The 14967-nt window shown below is 39.9% G+C and overlaps 2 protein-coding genes across 2 annotated transcripts in view; both read left to right on the top strand.

The window, feature by feature from the left end:
• Positions 1-7700, top strand: part of mtmr14 (myotubularin related protein 14) — an 87753-nt gene extending 80053 nt beyond the window's left edge. The window contains exon 20 of the mRNA XM_048606210.1: positions 7643-7700. The gene's annotated coding sequence lies outside the window, so the exon portion shown is untranslated. The remainder of the gene's footprint in view (positions 1-7642) is intronic.
• Positions 7701-10317: 2617 nt separating this feature from the next.
• Positions 10318-14967, top strand: part of LOC109927445 (copine-9-like) — a 369357-nt gene continuing 364707 nt past the window's right edge. The window contains exon 1 of the mRNA XM_048606481.1: positions 10318-10394. Within this exon, the coding sequence (XP_048462438.1) occupies positions 10318-10394 (77 nt within the window). The remainder of the gene's footprint in view (positions 10395-14967) is intronic.

The raw sequence follows: 14967 nt of genomic DNA, 5'->3' as shown, positions 1-14967 counted from the left end.
TTGCAATCTGAATCCTCACTACAGCTCAAGAGAGCCTGTGCTGAAAATTAAAACTGTTTGAATTTGAGGAAGTCTGCATTGCGCCACATGTTACATCTATTGCAGAACAGTTCACTTCATGCAGTGTTTCTTCATCTGGCACCTGGTTGAATGTTAGAGTTGGTAGAGGTTTGGCATCAGGTAGCATTCCTGCCCTCCCAATTGGGAAATAAAGTAAGATAGCCTAGTAATAAAACATTTGAAATTTTGCGATGCGCATTGGATTTGACAACAGTCTTTCCCTTCTCAATCCATGCTGCTGGGATGTTTGGGGAGTCTCAGTATTGTTCTCAATGGACATTAGCTGAAAGCTCAAAGCAGCCTACATAATTTAACAAACTCACTCAGAGCAGCAGCAGGATAGTTGGTTTGAGAAATGGAAGATAACACACTTATGTGAGGATTGCTCTTCTGGGAATGGGAGATTCACGTTATTGAGTATGAATAGATTGGATTTGAATTTATATCTAGTCATGCTGTTAAGTAAATGTCACACAAGTCCCAGAAACTGTTCTCTTCCATCAGACAGAAGCATTTGTGGTGACTTAAACCTGAAGGCAATGGGTGAGTTTGAGAAGACAGGGCCTTCAAAGTGACTTCAGCCAGCACAGGATTTGAACCCTACTGTAGGTGTTACTCTGTGTCCCAAACCAGCCATCCAGTCAACTGAACTAATCAAACTAACTGTGATCCACACATTGTGAAACAGTGCACGCAATTGAACTGAACCTTGTATTCTATTTCAGTTAAGGCCCTATGTAAGCTTCAACATTATGTCTCTTTTTTTGTATTCTCTCCCTCGAATATAGGATCAGTAACTCCATTGTTTTTTTTATTATGATCTTACCTATTTATATTGCCACTTCTAATAACCAGTGCTTATACCAAATTCCTGGTGTTCCTGTATGCTTTTGTGAAATTTATATATCCATTTCCTATTGTTATTCAGAAATTATATCTTTATGTTGAACTATATCTGCCCATTTGCTACCTACACCTTCCCTTAAGTAAATCACAGACCTCATCACAAATTACCATGCAGTCCAGTTTGCTTTCATCAATAATTTTCTATGCTATTCTGTCAATTCTTCAGTACTTATGTAGATAGCAATTAAAGGCAATCCCAACAAACTTTTGTGGAGCACCAATTCCTCCATCTATCTAGTCCTTTCCCCTCCCCAACATTGCAATACATTTACTTCTTTGCATTATTCATTTTACAATAGTATCTAAGGAAACACTTTGCAAATCCATTTATAGTGAAACTATTGCATAAGCTGCATCAATTTTCTTTCATCCTACCTTTAGTTAAAAGTTTGTATTTGGTCTAAACAATCATTTACCAAAATGAATAGCACGTTTCCAGATATACAATGTGGTACTAAAATGTAAATATATTGTAAACTTTTTTTTAGTATTTTATGTCAATAAACTTATTTACACTTCACTATCATATAATTCTCCATACATTTAAACAGAGGCAGAATATGCTGAGAAATGACTTCTGTATTATGAAAGCATCTCTGTTCAGGCACAGTACATTAGGGCATCAACATTTACTGGCACAGTGCTCTGGTCCGTACACGTCTCTGTTTGATTCCTTGATGTGCAAGTGGATTCTGGCTCAGTAATCAGTAATCTTTAGAGTCTTGATGTGTTGTGTAGGTGTTATGAAAGAGGAAGCCATTTGCATCCAAAGCCAGAGAGATTGAGTTTTAATTGGGAATGATTTACCACAAGGTTAGATCGCAGAGCAAAATACCTTTATATTGGAAGTGGGTAAATAACTGTAAACTGTTCAGTTAATGAATTAGCATCATACCAACAAGATGGATTCTGCTTGGTTTGGAGCTGCATAATCTGTAAATTAAATGGTTACATGGGTCCTGTGGTATCCTCATTGTCGACTGTCTGTCATTCTTTGGAAATGCATCTGTCTAAATTTAAGGACCCAGTGAAATTATTTTATATTGCTCTAATCAGTGCAAATACAGAATCTAATAGCCTTTTTTTAAAAATTGTGCTTGTGTTGCTGTAGTTCAGAGTATGGTTTCTGCTCATTTATTTTCTGCTTGCAGGAATTGCCATTTAATACTGCAGCCCTCTTGAGATCAGAAATAATAGGTCACCCTTACCCTGCTGAATAAACAGGAACTCCATGCAGTTAGATAGTGTGTAACCCTTACCCTGCTGACTAAAAGGGAACTCCATGTTACATTATGTGCAACCCTTCTGCTGCTGAAAGAAAGAGAAAATGTGGATAAACAAAATTTGTGTGACCCATATTCTAGTTGGAAGATGAAAATATCTACAGCTGGAGTTCTAATCTTACCCTAGCAAATAAAAATGACATTTCATTATTTCTCCGATGAATGCCCTGTAGAAACAGAAAATCTATAAAATCAGAGTGTTTAATCCTAGCTGTTCTAAATATGTGGAAACTCCCTACAGTTACAGTGCGCTAACACTTCCTTGGTGAATAAACATGAACCTTACATTTCCACGAGAACCCTTAGCTTGCTAAAAAGGTAGGAAATACATGCTGTTATATTATATTGGGTTATTAATGTTTTATGAGATTAAAAACAACACTTTATTTGTTTGGAGAATCGAACAGTACATTTTATGTGAGGCCTTCAGGACAAAATACTTTAAACCTTTTCAGAACTTTGATTTATAGGAAAAGCACTGATGAAGCTCATAGTTTTCATGTTCCATGTCTGACAATAATAAAGATGGGAAAGTTGAAGATACTAACGGTAATAATGAAAGTGTTCTATATTCTATGACTTTCTTTAAAACTCAACAGGGTTTTGTTGAGATAACATGCACACCATGTATTTGAGTACTGAAAGCTAGAATCATAGTTTGGTATTTTCAGCAGGACTGAGGTGAAGACAATTAATGTTAACTTTGATTCTACCCTTTGCAATCTGTAGGCACTCATCTACGAACTATGTGCATATATAGTGGCACAACCTCAATATCACATGAACAAATAAATGTATGTTGTCTTTTTTTTACCTCTGCAACCATCATGAATAGATATTTTATAGTTGCAGCAAATAGATTTCAGTGCAAGAATTAATATGTTTTTCCAGAATTTTAAACTGCAACTCAGTGCACTATGTAAGCAAAAGATACACTTCAGTCTTGTTGTCATTTCTTCACAATGAGACTTACACCTGCATAATCTATGAAACACAGCCAAGGATATTTTCCAGATTCACATAACATTTCAATCATCCGTTTATGCCCAAAGCTATGGGTAGCTCATCCTTTTCTGAAGTGGCAATAATAATGATGTCTGCATTTATCCATCCAAGCATTCTTATATACTTTTCAAATACCCTCTTGCAACCATGTGCCTTAAAACATAGAGCAGCCAAACAACTGAGTTTTTACATTGCTTTCAAATATTTTTATCCATATTTTATGAATCTGAAGGATTTTCTTTATTCTATTTGCCTGGGATTCCAGAGCTCGTTTTCAATTATGGGTGCCTGTTATATTACCACCTGTATTATCTAGAAGAGCAAGTATAGGGGATACATGTCTACACCAAAAGCTTCAAGTTCCTTTTCAAGATACACACCATCCTGACTTTGAAATATATCACTGATCCTTCACTGTCACTTGGTCAAAATCCTGAAGCTGTCTTCCTAACAACACTATGGGTACTCTTACACCACATGGACTGCTGCAGATCAAGAAGGCAGCTCACCACTACCACCTCAAGGATAATTAGGGATGGCTAATGAGTGCTGGCCTTTCTAGCAATGCCCAAGTCCCATGATCAGATAAAAGGAAAATTATTCTCAAGTTGAAGGCTGCCCCTTATTTCATTACCTGTTAAACCTTCTACAAAGTCAATTCTCCCTCCGCCTACCTTGCAAATTCATTCCGCTCCTGCCTTTCCTGTCAATTGTTCACCATGATGTGAGCTAGGTGAACAGTATCAGGAAGATGTGAAACCACTGCTGTCAGACATAACATTTGCCCCTCACATTCCACTAAGCTAATTCATAATTGCAAACAGTTTCTTGCAGTCAGGTCACATACCTGGTTCTTCCATTCTGACTGCTTTGCTCACCAGGAACTCATTTGTGTCAATTAAATCTTGGCTATTCCAACCTTTCACTTGTCTTGCTTCTTACCATTCTCTCATTTTCATTACTTTGCATTGATGGTTTAATTAGTTTGACCAACTTCCTTCTGCTGCCTGTTTCTCTTTTTGGACTGAGCACCACTCTCGGCCACTGGGTTGAAATTAATCTGGCCGCATTACTTGCCAACATGTGAACAATACACATACAAACACAGAGGCCTGGGGCTGGCCCAAAACTGAACCTCAAACATCATTGACATATTCAGAATGAGCAGTTATATCTCCACTAACAACTCACCATGGCTCTGGTAATTTCATCGGCACAGGATGGGGAGAGAGAGGGCAGTGGTTTTTGAGATTGCTGGATTTGTGGAGTTGGAGTGAGTACTCTTTCTTCCATGATTTCTTTTTAAACTGACAAATGGACCTACTGTTCACCTTTTAACAAGTGCTACTGAAGAAACATGAGGGAAAGATGCAATGTCTGACTTGCACAAGGTGGATTGATTTCTCAAAAGGACCATTTGATATCCCCATAACATACGTATGCTGCTTGGAAGTCCAAAATCATGGGTTGAATACATTTGTCAGCAGGATCAACACTTGTATATATTGGGAATAGACTTACCGTTTTGCCTCAATTTATCACCCTAATGTTTGACAGAAGAATTATTAATTTTGTTTTGTATCATCTGCATAAATCCTCTTGTTTAAATTACAGTGTTCACCTCACATCCTGCGGTCCTTCATTCTAAATATACATTCTCTGAATGGTGTGGTTTCAATAGTATGAGATTTTACTGCAATACTGATTATAACACAAAGATTCCAAACTGGTAATTACAATGATGCGCTTACTACCAGTAATCATTTGCGGTGATTGGAACGAGATCAGCCAGGTAGACATAGAATATGAGTTCACTGATTGGGACTATTAACCTGGTGATAGATTATGAACAGGAGTGTCAGGGGTTCTGTTCACTCTAGGAGCTGGCTCTGAGCGAGCTTGATCAATGTCTTGTACAAAGCACATGAAAATAAAGGGTGACTTGGTGATAGGATACTGGCCTTTGTAGAGTTATTTCACCATTCACGCTGACTCGCTGGTCCCGCAGTTGTACACAGAGCTCTCTCAGAAGCCCTCCTCTGTAAAAAGTCTGATAAAGACTGAGATGGAGGTTTTGACAGGAGCTACAGATACCTTTAATCAACCTGTTCAGATGTGTTATGACTCACCTCTGAAGCAGGTGGGAGCTGCATCCCGAGCTTCTGTGCCACAGGAACTATAGGATTCCCATCTTGTTATTTACTTAAATTACATAGATATGGAAATGTACTGTTATGTCAAATGTACTGTTGGCACTTCAAGAAGGAGCAATGGGAAGATAACTTACAGTTAACTGTTTGCAGAAGGATATAGAATAAGTGTGGAATTGGGTGAGCAAATGGTAAATTAATTTTAACATTGATACATGTAATGTTATTGCATTGTACGTGGAAAAGGAACATAATAGATATGATAAAACTTGCATTTTTATTGTTTCGCACCAGACCAAATCCCCTCAAAATATATTCAGAAGGTAGTCTAGACCTAACTTATTTTTTATGTTAAAGGCAAGTGCTAGGTGTTTCATTCCAGATGCAATTTTATTGGTCAAGCTACCAGTCTTGAAATAAAATACACATTTTTTACACTACAGACATTTTAAAATACAGACAATAAAAAATAAAAGAATTGGCTTAACTGTAACTCTATCAAAATGCTTAAGAAAATAATAGATATATTAATTACTACTAATTAATTGTTCCAATACAATAACTTCCCATTAACACACCCATAGCAAAAGCAAATTCAGTAAAATAGATTATCTCACATGCAATTCTAGCAGCAAGAAGAGAACCCTAGCTTTTAGCTTTGACAGAGAGAGGAATAACAGCTTTACCATCCAGCTTCAAGAACCCAGCAACTGTTACTGAAAGTTAAAACAAGAAATCCTGGTTCTGTGGCAGCTTTACCCCACCCATTCAGGCTGTTTCTATTGTTCAAATTTAAAAAAAAAACTCCAAGCCCTCGCAATGAAAACTGAAAGAACTGTGGATGCTGTAAATCAGGAACAAAAACAGAAGTTGCTGGAAATGCTCAGCAGGTCTGGCAGCATCTGTGAAGAAAAAATCAGAGTTAACATTTCGGGTCCGGTGACCCTTTCTCCAAAATGTTAACTCTGATTTTTTCTTCACAGATGCTACCAGACCTGATGAGCATTTCCAACAACTCCTGTTTTTGTTCCCAAGCACTCACAGGTTGATTACTGGCTTTGGAGCAGACTGTTCAACACCTCTGTTTCTTTATTAAAGGAACGGGACAATATGCAACTTTCAAAAGCCGCAGTATTGTCACTTTACGTAGTGCATTTCATCCCTTCAGGAAATCCTAAAGCATTTTACAGTCAATTACTGTGTTTACTTGAGAAATAGCTGATCTCGTATATAAGTGAACCCTAACCTTTAGTCTCAAAGTCCTTAGATTTTCTACTTTATGCTAGTTTTGGAAGGGGGATTATCAGCAACAGTCTAACTTTTTTTTTAACACAATTTCTCTTTTCTCATTTAACCGTTAAGAATTGGAAAGCCGAGGACGTCAGTTTCCAGAGCGAAACGTCAGCCTTCCTGCTCCTATGATGCTGCTTGGCCTGCTGTGTTCATCCAGCTCTGCACCTTGTTATCTCACATTCTCCAGCATCTATTCCTACTATCTCTGACATCAGTTTCCAGCTCAATTCAGCACCATGGCCAGCAACCAGCGGGAATGCGTTATTATTGGCAGTTCCCACGAACGAGCTTGGATTTCAACATCTCGAAAATATTGCTTGTGCTTAAGTCGACCTTTACATTTTTTTTACTGGTTTCAAAAACTCGACTTTTACACGAATATATGCAGTAAATAGTTTTTGATGTGAAGTAAATGTTGGAATTTATGGAAACACAGTAAGCCAATTTGAGGAAAGCTAGGCCTCATAAAAAATAAAGTAATAATTAAATGATCTGCTTCAGGGATGATGGTTGAGGGGGAAAATGTTGATTAAGTGTATTTTTTGAATTTCCATGCTTTCTGAAAGCCATGGGATATTTTAGGTTTAACCCGAGAGACAGACAGGGCTTCAGTTTAACATCTCAGCTGAAACGTGGCACCTCTGACAATGTCTCACCCCCTCCAATCTGCACTGAAGTGTTACTGAATATTTTGCACTCAAGTGGAACTTAAGTCCAAAACTCTCATATAGTGGTCACCGCTGAGCCAAGTGCTAAGGGTGATAACATTTTGAATAATCTACCATAATAGGGAAAGGAATTAATTATCGGGGGTGATCAAGGTACAATTAGCACCAGGCTGATAGAATAGACTACCAAAAAATTGAGCTTTTATGATTGAAATTGCATTTTGAAGCCTTCATATACTCTGATCTCTCTGTATTGATACACTGATTTCCTCCACAGATCCATCAACTCCTCCCTCGATATATGCTGATCTGCCTCCCAGACAAATCAGAAGCATTCTTGTGTCTAGCACTAGTGATTGATTTCCTTCATAGCTCCATCAGCAGTGTCCTCACTTAAAGATACTACAACTCTCCAAAGAACCCAATGAGACAATGATCGCTGACTTCTTACAAGCAGCAAAGTCAATTACTCCAGCCTAGCCTCTTGCTGATCTTCTCAGCCATCACACCCACTGGAAATTCATTTTTCATCCCCCATGTTGATCATTGCTCCTCTCTAGAATGACTATTAGCTTGTGACAAAGGCCTTGCCAGAAACAACCTGATTGTGGAAGACTGCATTGACTTCATGGTCTTTAATGAAACTTGGCTTACAAATTATAGCGCATTTCCTTTACTGAAGCCTTCTATCTATGTACCATCCAACAGCTATTGTAATATTTTGGCCACAAGAGCAGGTCAGAGATTGGGAATTCTGCAGCACAGTGGCTCAGTGGTTAGCAGGGTCCCAGGTTCGGTCCCAGCCTCAGGCAATGGTCGATATGGAGTTTGCATGTTCTTCCTGTGTCTGTGTATGTTTCTGCCAGGTGCTCTGGTTTCCTTCCATAGTCCAAAGATATGCAAGTTAGGTGGATTGGCCATGCTAAATTACCCATAGTGTTTAGGGATGTGTAGGTTAGGTGCATCATTCAGGGGGAGATAGGTTGGATGGAGTGCTCTTCAGAGGATTGGTGTGGACTTGTTGGGCTGAATGGCCTGTTTCCTCTCTGTGTGGATTTTATATAATTCAACTCCTGATTCCCCAAAGCCTGTCTCTATTCTACATGGTACAAGTCATCAGGGATGTGTTAGAATGCCACACCCACCACTTTCTGTTGCAGCTCCATCAACACTCAAGAAGCTATCATCCAGGATAGAACAGCCTGATTCATTAGTATTCCACCCTCCTCTTTAAAAGTTCATTAGCTCCATCAGCAAGTGCAATGGCAGCAGTGTGCACCATTCACAAGGTGCACTGTTGCAATTCACCAAGGCTCTCTCAAATTTGGCAATACCCTGCAAACCTGTGACTCCTACCCAGTAGGCCAAGAACTGAAATGGGATGGATGGGAACAGAAACAACTGCAGGTTCACCTCCAAGTTACACGCCATCTTGACATCCCCTAAATATCACTGCCTTACTGTTACAGAGGCAAAGTACTACAATCCTTTGTGGGTGTTCCTACATCACTTGCTCTGCAGTGGTTCAAGGATGTTGGTCATCATCAATTTCTGAAGGGCAATTAGAGATGGATGACAAATGTTGGTATTGCCAGTGATAGCCACATCATGTAAAAGAATAAAACCAAATGTTGTTCTGTCAAAATGGTGATGATGTGTTCTTAGCGCAAGCCTCACTTTGGTCCCACCCTTCCACTTTCTCCTCTTTAGAACCCTTCACCCTTTTGTTTACCCTTGCTATCTCTCTCCCTCAGCACTTACATTGAGCAACGTATCATCCTCGACAATTGCAGCCTCTTTCTAGCTCTTCAACGTGCTTCTGTTCTCCCTGAATAGAAAATCACAAATCATTTTCATCGTCATTGTCTGGACCTAGTCATTTATTGCGGCCTCCTTCAGCTTCTGGCCTCAACAACCAGACCGATCCATCTCTAATCAGTCCCTTGTGTCTGTATTCACTCATCGCATTTCTCAACCCACTTCCTCACGTATACAACCCTGAACAAAAAGACGTTGCCCCAAGATGTAAGAGCACCAGTACTCCCAGGACTAATGCACTGATCTACCTCCCAGGTACGTTCAATGTCCTTACAATACACTCCCTCACTGAAGCATTACTCCAATTCCCAAACAAATTAGCTTCAACAAGTGCTTCAATGGATACTTTATATGATATGTCCTGTATCGGGCAGTGAGTTAAAGACAGCAGCTCCAGTCCTTAGGTCGGGTGAGATCTGTAACGCATTCTTTAGTCCACCCATGTTATTTTTGATATTCCTCATTGTGGATTGGCCTCATTTCTTGCTCCCTGGCACCCGTACTCCCCGTAAATGGCACACAGCAATATCGCAACTCGCTGTTAAATTAAGTGCTCCTGAGATGTGACTAACCTGTGACACATTTTCTTCACACACAAGAACACGCTGAGCTATTGTAGAGACAATTCTTTGATTTCGCGCTCCTGTCGAGAACATAACTGGAAAATTGCTGAACACGCTGTGTGAGGTCAAATTAAATGGCCAAGCAGCAACAACAAAGTCACCACGGCATTTTCAGTTTTGGTTTGTCAGGGGAAGCGAAAAATTCACGTACGTGCAAAGCAAAAAGAAGTATAAATATTAATGAATGAAGACTTGCAGAGGTGGAATTATGTGCACTAAATTGTAAACACGCTCTTCATAAAAAGACATTTACTGACTCGCTCCACCTTAAGGCATTGAGATCAATGTCTCCAAACTGTCAACGGGGCTCCCTCTCTGTAAAGTTCCTCATGATAATGATTTGGGGTTCCTAAATGATAAGTGAGGCGATATGTGTGAAATCTTGTGAAAGGTGGGAGTACAGTCTGGAATGGTCAGGCGTGTGATGTCATGTATGTCTGAGAGAGGGGGGAGTTAGTGAGGGGAGAGTCAGAGAGAGAGAGAGACAGCAACAAGCAGATACACAGAGAGAATGGCATCTATTGGAGACTTCGATCCGCTTCAGGCCAGTGTCCCCGCCACCAAGATCGAGATTACCGTGTCCTGCAGGTGAGGGAGGGGGCTCAGGGCAGGGAATGAGGGAGGGGTATGAGGCAGGGGAATGAGGGAGCTGAAGAAACGGGGAAGCAGAAGGAGTCTTGCTCGCTACCTGTGAGCAGCTAGCTCCCAGTCTTCGGCAGAAGTTCCAAAGCTCGCTTCGATTGCATTTTCCAACAAGGAAGATTTCTTTTAAAAAAAAGAGGCACGATAAAGAATGATCTGATGAACCTTGCGAGGGGGAACGTGCAAGTTTGTGACGGATTCTGTTCAAAACCCGTGGGGAGATTTTATTTGAAAATAAAAGGAAACAGCGTGGGATTTGAGATAGCTCGTTATTTCAGTTGTTAAAATTCCTTTCCCTTTCTGTTTGCTTTGATCCGGCTGTAGGTTATGTGTTAAAATGTACGGGGAAGGGAGATGGGTTCCAGGCGGACTGTGCAGAGCCTCCAGTGTGTCGTTCGGAATCTTCCTGTTTACTTTTTGTTGTGCGGCTGAGGCTCTGGGGATTGTCGCTGTGACCATCCATTTACCCCCTTCCCCTCAAATATCACCCACCCTCTCAAATATCATTCACTCCCCCTCAAATATCATTTACGTCCCCTCAAATATCATCCACCCACCTTAGATATCACCAAACCCCGTCAAATATCATCCACCCCCCTCAAATATCATCCAACCCTCCAATATCTTCCCCCTCCAATAACATCCAAACACCCCTCAAATATCACCCACACCTCTCAAATATTATTCAGCCCCTCAAATGTCATCCAAACCCCTAAAATATCATCCACCTTCTCTCAAATATCATCACCCTCTCATATATCATTCACTCCCCCTCAAATATCATTTATCTCCCCTCAAATATCATTCACCCCCTCAGATATCATATACCTCCCCACAAATATCATCCATTCCCCTCAAATGTCATCTATCCCCCTCAACTATTATCCACCCCCCCTCAAATATCATTTACCTCCCTTCAAATATCATCCACCCCCCTCAAATATCATCCAACCCCCCAATATCTTCCCCCTCCAATAACATCCAAACACCCCCTCAAATATCACCCACACCACTCAAATATTATTCAGCCCCTCAAATGTCATCCAACCCCCTAAAATATCATCCACCTTCTCTCAAATATCACCACCCTCTCAAATATCATGGTGCTCCCCATTCCCTCTTCTTCCCTCAAACTTTGAGGTCTATCCTGACATTGAAACAATCAGGGATCACCGAGAAGGCATTGTGGACTTATAGACCAGCCCCATTTTGGCAACACCATATAGAGTATGCACATGTCCCAGCCAAATTCCACCACATAGAGCAGGAACATGTTATTAGCAAATGCTATAAATCCTGGTGTGTGAGTACTGGTTTGAAAACACCAGCAGGAGGCAGTAAGTGTCATCACCAGATGGTGGTAAATGCCAGCACATAACCAGGCTGATATGTCTCTCTGTGATCATTCAGCCCCATCAAATTTTGGCAAATAGGCTTTCTGTTCAAGGAGTGGTAAATACTAACGTATGGACTTCGTAATCTGAAACTGATACTGGCACAAGAACTGAATACCTCTTATTGCAAAGATTGGGTGCACTTCAGTTTGAGCAAGTGAGAAATGTGGACATGAGTAGATCTTATAGCAATGTGACAGAAGGACTGAGTACACCTCACTATGACAATGAACTGATAAATAGTGGCATGTGGGGTAGACATATCACAGCATGACGAGTAAATACCAGCACTGCGTTGCAATGTCCGAAACAAACTATAAAGAAATGGCAAATTGTGTCACAATGGAATCTAGATAGTTTACAATATAGAACATGGGAGTTGTCATTTGCAGATAGATGGCGCTCAATATTAGGACATGGAGTATATACACCACATGAAGAGGGTGTGATGAATTGGGACACATGAGCCATTAGAACACTTGATGAAGGACAAACAGTTGAAGGAAGAGTGAATGCACTTCACCATTAAGAATGTGGTAAATAACAACACATGGAAAAAGAACACTCTCAAGTGAATGCACAGGAAAGCCTCAGTTGAACAAAGCCACGCAGAATGAATCAGTGGGAAATACTTGCAGCATACTGGTATGCAGTTCATTGAATGGCCAGCAGAGGTACTAAAATAAAACTGAGTGCACAAAAACTGCAGGAGTGAAAATCTGAGCTAGTTTGGAAGGTTATAAGTCAATCGGTCTCTAGCATGTGTGGGGGCAAGTTGCTTTGGTTTTTGGTGTTGGGCTATCCCTCTACATTCCATCTTCATCCATCTCCTGCCTTGTGAATCAAGCAATCAAACATTGATGCACTGTGGTAGGGCAGACAGACACAGTTTTGATATGCAGCAGAGTAGCGATTACCTGGTTTTTAAATGTTGCTGTATGAAAGACCATGCCATTGTAGAGGAAAGTATTGTAGGGAAAGTGAGTCGGTCATATGATTGGTCTTAATTGCTGCAGTTGTGCCTCTTTGGCACCAGAATGATGGCTGATTGTCTCCAGTTGTGAATCCGATTGCCAACTTTGATTGCAGCCAGAATCCTATTCTATAAATTTTTTTGTATAAAAATAAGTCTTATCTCCATTCACCAGATTCCTCTGTAAATGGTTGACATTATATCTGGTTGAACTAAGCAATGTCAGAATGCACATAACTCTCTTCTACATCTTGGCAGCTATGATATTGAACAGGTAGAATGCTTTGAAAAATAGGTATTTCTCAGGAAACAAATTACAGATGTCATATTTAAAGCCCCCTTTTTATTGATCCCACATAAGATTAAAACACATATACCTGGTTACAGCTCTCAGTTTTTAACCAACATTTATTTTCTAAGCACAGCTTTAAACATTGTGAATCTCTTGGCCCGAGGCTTAAATTCAGTATTGTGTGCAAATAAAAGGACTTAGATTATAATTTACTGTAATTCTTATTTCAGTATCAAGGGTATGCACCATTTCTTTACAATGTGGGATTTTACTGTGAGGACTAAATATTATTAAATTGAAGACAAGGCAGAACTAATTTGCACTTTTTAACCAATTATCTCTAACACTAATTAGTATTAGGTGAAAGTTTTGTTTAAAAAGGCATGTTTGAATTTTGAACTTTCATATATGACCTGCTTTCAAATTTGAATAATGGTACAGTCTTTCCAGAATTTGCTGCCATTATTTCAACCATTTTTATGCTCTTGTGTTTAAGTACTCCCTCAGAAACAAAATAAATGCAACTGTCCTAACCATTTGTTATAAAATACAGAAGTTAAAACAGGAAGCATTACAAGGCCTAAAGTGTTATTTGTCATGTAAAATTCTGCATTGCTAAATAAATACTCTTTCAGTAAAAATAATTTCATTTTGATACTGCATTATTTTGGTGGCATGTGTCAGAGAGAGGTGGTGGCAGTAGAATCAGATGAAGACGTTTCAGTTTCTCTGCTGTGGTGGATGCAGGAGTTGCGCATCTTGTAGCGAGAGCACCCACTGTGCTTAATTAAATTGTGGGAGTTTTCGCCTCCTTGCAATTCCAAGGCAAAGTAAGTGCTGGAGAACCTGATAGACATAATCTTCAAGCAAAATTTCAAGGGATCTTGGCCCATGGACATTTTGGGTCTGTTGTCTTGTGAAGGACAAGGCCTGAAATGAACTTGGATGAAATGCTTTGATCAGTTGCTTCTTGCTGTTTGCCTGATAAAAGTTAGTATCTATTATGGCTTGTGAGTTTGGAAGCAATAGCAAAATTGAGCAATTTGATTTTCACTTGTATTTCATACACTGTATTCACACATCAACAACTGCATTTATATAGCACCTTTGCTGAAATAAACCATCCCAAGATTCTTCAGAAAAGTATTATCAAACAAAGTTTAATGCAGAACCAAGTAAAAAAAAAAAACTTTTTATAAGTTGACACTAATCAATGTGTGGCAGATTTTAACAGCAACTGAAAGCAGTAGGGAGACATAGAGAGCTGGAGATTTTTAAGCCAAGGATACCAGAGTGGGCAGTGTTCAGAAATGTCTGACAACCTCTCTCCTAACTACTTTCCACCCACCACTTCCATGTAATCTCAGCCCTCGTATCGCACCAATCTGGAGCTAATGAGTTACTTCAGGAAACTCATTCAAGGTTTGCAGGTCAACTTTTAAATGGTAATGTTGCCCACCCCTTAAAATAGAACAGTCCTAGGGTCAGCATGATCAGGCAGTTTGAAAACACTGTTTGCAATCTGCTGCTGAATAGTAAAAGTTGACTCCGTAGCATCTAATCCTGCGTTCCAATTTCTTGGGATTTATTTGTTGAGGATGTCTTATGATATTCCTATTTCTGGGTCAGAAGTTCTGGGGTCGAGTCCAGTGCCAGGACCTGTTGACCACCAAATTTGTGTTCCTAACGTGGCACAAAAGGCTGATTGTCATAAAAGGACATTGTAAAGTCTTCTTAATACCTTTGATGACAGGTGGTAAGAGCGGGAGAGTTTCCTGGTCTGCCATCCTATAGAAGGCAATGGCAAACACTGCTGTACTCTACGTAGTAAATGTTTCTACTAGTGGGGAACTCTTTTAC

This window comes from Rhincodon typus, chromosome 16, assembly GCF_021869965.1.
Source record: "Rhincodon typus isolate 14 chromosome 16, sRhiTyp1.1, whole genome shotgun sequence".
Classification (NCBI taxonomy): Eukaryota; Metazoa; Chordata; class Chondrichthyes; order Orectolobiformes; family Rhincodontidae; genus Rhincodon; species Rhincodon typus.
This window is presented reverse-complemented; position numbering and strand designations above follow the sequence as displayed.